This window comes from Natator depressus, chromosome 6 (genome assembly GCF_965152275.1).
Source record: "Natator depressus isolate rNatDep1 chromosome 6, rNatDep2.hap1, whole genome shotgun sequence".
Taxonomy (NCBI): domain Eukaryota; kingdom Metazoa; phylum Chordata; order Testudines; family Cheloniidae; genus Natator; species Natator depressus.
The window spans coordinates 13,292,365-13,296,594 of record NC_134239.1 but is presented as its reverse complement, the minus strand read 5'-3'; the positions used below and the strand labels follow the sequence as shown (position 1 = coordinate 13,296,594).

The 4,230-nt window shown below is 55.3% G+C and overlaps 1 protein-coding gene across 1 annotated transcript; it reads right to left on the bottom strand.

Moving 5' to 3' along the window:
• Nucleotides 1–1,003: 1,003 nt before the first annotated feature.
• On the bottom strand, nt 1,004–1,945 carry LOC141989909 (olfactory receptor 10Q1-like). The gene has a single exon (XM_074956835.1). It carries the CDS (start codon nt 1,943–1,945, stop codon nt 1,004–1,006), a length of 942 nt encoding a protein of 313 aa, XP_074812936.1.
• Nucleotides 1,946–4,230: the final 2,285 nt, after the last annotated feature.

Here is a 4,230-nt window from a genome sequence, read left to right as displayed (position 1 = left end):
CATAGTCCAGCCCAGAGTGCAGTCAGACAGGTCCATCCCAAGCCCCCGGGGGTGGGGGCGTGGTGCTTGATTTCTATGAAGAGATGATTTGCCTCTGCCTCTCTATCATGTCGCCTCTTCTAGCTGCAATGCTAGCTTTGTGTCACCTCACACCACACCATCACTTGTAGCCTCAGTGTCAGATCTGCAGCCTGAAGTGCCAAACACAGCTATTGCTATTATAACTCTAGTGGTACTGAATAGGGGTATCTTGCTACAGAGGACTATCTGTCAGCACAATGATAGATTCATATTCTCAGGATCCTAACCCACATCCCTTCCCCCATTCAAGAAAAAGTTAAAGAGCTAAGATGAGGCTTGGGCATAATCCTTGCATGTTTGTTTGCATGCATACATGCATTTGCTCAACAAACCAAACGAAAACACCAACTGTAGCCCCACTTCCATTACCCAGGAGTGCCAGATGGAGATTTTGGTTAGGGTGACTCTTCACTCAGTACACACTAAGTACAGCCCCATTGTCTTTTTGTCACACAGAAAGGATGAAAACATTTCATATCCTTATCCCCCAAAGTTAATTGTTCACATTGGAAGGGCAGCTAACAAACATGCGAACGAGGTCAGGCATTGTGCCTTTTCCTCCAGTTCACCAAGAGATGGCGGCAGAGAGCGCCTTCCCTATAGCAGCCACAGGCTGACGGCTCGTTTTCACCCTGATCCTCTGATTTCTCTTGGCCTCCCCAGGTTTACACTTCATGCACTGCAGCAACTAGGGCTGCATTTCAGAGCCCGCGTATGTTCCACTCGCAAATCAGGCATCCCTGCCTCCTTCCTGCCTGTGGCATAGAAATAGGTGGCTTCTGCTGCATGGAGCGACCAGGCCTAAGAGTGGAACCTGGGTCTCCCCATTGCAGAAGGGCAGGGGAGGCAGGAATGGGGCTGACAGGCATAGCCTGGGTCTGGGGGGCAGGGACTGGTTGCAGAGACATGGCTGTCTGGCCCCTCACCGAGGCTGGGATGCCAGTGCCCGCCTCATGGCTCTGCTCAGGGCCTGCTTGATGTCCTTGTTCCTCAGGCTGTAGATGAGGGGGTTGAGCAGTGGTGTGACAAAGGTGTAGATCAGAGCGATCTGTCGGTCCTTGTCCTCTGTTGAGTCGGCCTTGGGGTGCAGGTAGACCAGGCCGCAGCTGCCGTACTGCAGCAGCACCACCGTCAGGTGGGAGGAGCAGGTGTGGAAGGCGCGGCGCCGGCCCTCGGCCGAGCAGATGCGCAGCACGGCAGCTGTGATGAGGGCATAGGAGAGACAGATGAGGAGGAAGGGGACGGCCAGCACAGCCACGCTCATGCTGAACAGCGCAGTCCGGTGGAGGTGCGTGTCGCCGCAGGCTAGACGCAGCACGGGTGGCACATCGCACAGGAAGTGGTTGATCTGGAGGCCGCAGAAGGGCAGGGCAAAGACCAGGGATGTCAGCTCCAGTGAGAGAAGCCCCCCGAGGCACAGTGAGGCGACCACCAGCCACCGGCAGAGCTGTCGTGTCATGATGAGGGCGTAGCGCAGTGGGTGCCGGATGGCCACATACCGGTCGTAGGCCATGACTGCCAGCAGGAAGCAGTCAGCACTGCCGAGTGCCACAAAGAAGAACATCTGGGCCCCGCAGCTGGCCACGGTGATGGTGGTGTGGGCATCCCAGACACTGATCAGCATCTGGGGCACTACCACAGTGGTGTAGCACACCTCCAGCCCTGAGAGGCTGCCCAGAAAGAAGTACATGGGGGAGTGGAGGGTGTGGTCGGTGCAGACAACCCAGAGAATGGAGGCGTTGCTGATGATGATGGTCAGGTAGAGCAGAAGGAAGAGCACAAAGAGGAGCTGCTGTGTCGTGGGCACGGACGAAAAGGGGTGGAAGACAAACTCGGTGGCGAAGGACTGGTTGGTGTGGCCCATGTGCCCCAGATTCACCTCACCTGCTGGGAAACCACAGAACCAAGAGTTACACAAGGGGATGTATGTCTCACTGCGTCTCCTGGCTCTCACTGTGCACCACACTCAGACTCCTCATGCTTAGGCACTGCGTTCAGGGTACTCTGCAACAACGCAGCCTGGATACAGCACCTTGCTGGGAGCCTGCAGCCCTAGGTCCTCATCCCTACGTTACTGTATGAGCCCAGTGGCATCATCTCAGCTCATAGGGCAACTTTAGACTTTCACAGCTAAGAGTTTCAAAAGCAACTGTTGGTTTTGGGACCCAAATGGATGTCTCTTAAAGGAGCCTGTTTTTTAGAGGGTGGGGCCAGATCCTCAAAGGCACCCAACTTCCATTGATTTCAATGGGAACGAGGGCTGAATACCTTTGAGGATCTGGGCCTGAGTACTCAGGACTTTGTTAAAATCACCCTCGCTTGTGCTGTCCCAGACTGGGCACCCAAAATCACAAGTCACTTTGAAAATGTGGATCCCATCATTGTGATATTTCCTGACCTGTCTTTCACCTTGGCTTGGTTTTTACCGTTCTGGGGCAGGGCTACAAGGCCAGCGGAACTCAAAAGTGGCCCAGCTTCTTCCGTGGGTGAGTTCGCTGAGTGCAGACGCCACTTGCAATGTGGGAAGGAATCAGTGCATCGCTCCACCCTCGCGGCGTTCTGAAGGGGCTCCCGCGCTCCTAAAACGATCATGCTCCCAGCAAATGGAATGATCGCCTCCCGCAGGGACCTGGAGAAATTCTGAGTATCTGGAAATGGGGGGTTAGAATGGAAACCAGGACTCTAGATCAGTCGTGCCCAAGCACTGCTGTCATGGATGGATAGATAGATAGATTAGATTAGATGGGGTGTATGAAGCTAACTAGCCTGAAGCAAGCACCCCAGATCTGGGAGTTTATGGAAATTAGCCAGTCCCACACGTGAGGGCAGTGATGGGGCCTTTTGTTGCAGCTGGGTTCAGACCAGAAGGGCAGTTCCTTCTGATGGATTGCCCCCCCCTTGTCTCTAAGCCCTGGATCCTGATCGGAATGGCCAGGTTGCTTGTATCCCCCCACATCCTGGAGGCTGGGGAGGTGTCTTTGCCCCCCTAGATTGAAGAGCAGCAGTGAAGCTGCTGCCTAGTAGTTATTGCAGCCCCACGGGCCATTGCCTGCCCTGGGCCTGACCCTGCTCTCACACACCCTGGTGAGAATCAAGAGTGACTCCAGGGAAGTCAGTGGGTTCACACTGGAGATCAGTCAGGTCCTGTCTGCAGGGTATACTGGCCAGTGGATCCAACAGTCCAGTCCCCAGACGAGGGCAGGGAGTGTTTGCGGGGCACACAGATCGGGGCAGGTTGGCACAGTACCCCTGATCCCTGTGGGAAGAGCCAGGGTCACAGATGCCTGGGTTCAGCCAGCTCTCTGCCTGGATCCCTCCCCTCCAGGTCTGCGGCGGAGAGAGGACAGGACAGGACACAACCAACCATCCCCTTGGATGGGCGTCATGGGAACAGGCATGGAACACACATGCATGCACATGAATATACACATATAGGTGTATACACACACGTGGATACACAGACATGCACATGTACACACGCATATAAATGCACACATGGAGGCCCACGTGCATGCACATACACATATACACACTCTCATGCATGTGCACAAATACACAGGAATCCCAGCTGCCAGGAGGGACCATCCCTGGCAGGTTTAGTTCCTCTCAGGACACCCAGCCCACAATGAGAGCCAACCTTGCCTAACACATGGCCTGACTCCCCTCCAGCCCTATGGGGGAGACTTGTGGTTGGTGTTGTGCCCATTCCCACCACTGAGGACACAGGTAAGCAGGGGCACGGTGTCCTAGCGGCCAGGACAGAGTTACCTGCCTCCTCATTATTATCCCCATCTCTGGGCAGCACAAGGCACGTCTGCAGGCCGGACGCCTCAGTCCCCAATCTCACCAACTGACGCTGGGTTGGTATAAATCACCACGATAGTCAATGCAGCTCACTGACACCAGTGGAGGGCTCCAGTAACCTAATGGTTACCATGATGGGGCGAGAGCTGGGGAATGCACTGTAGGCAGCAGCCCTGAACTAGCTAGGGGGAAACCCAGTGGGGTTCACCTACAAGAGCGGATGGTACATCCACCCTTGTAGGGAAGGAGGATGGCCCAGTGGTTAGACCCCTAGCCTGGCTTCCAGTCCCCATTCTGCCACACCCGTCCTGCCCAAGTCACTCAGGGTACGTCCGCCTTTGAGCC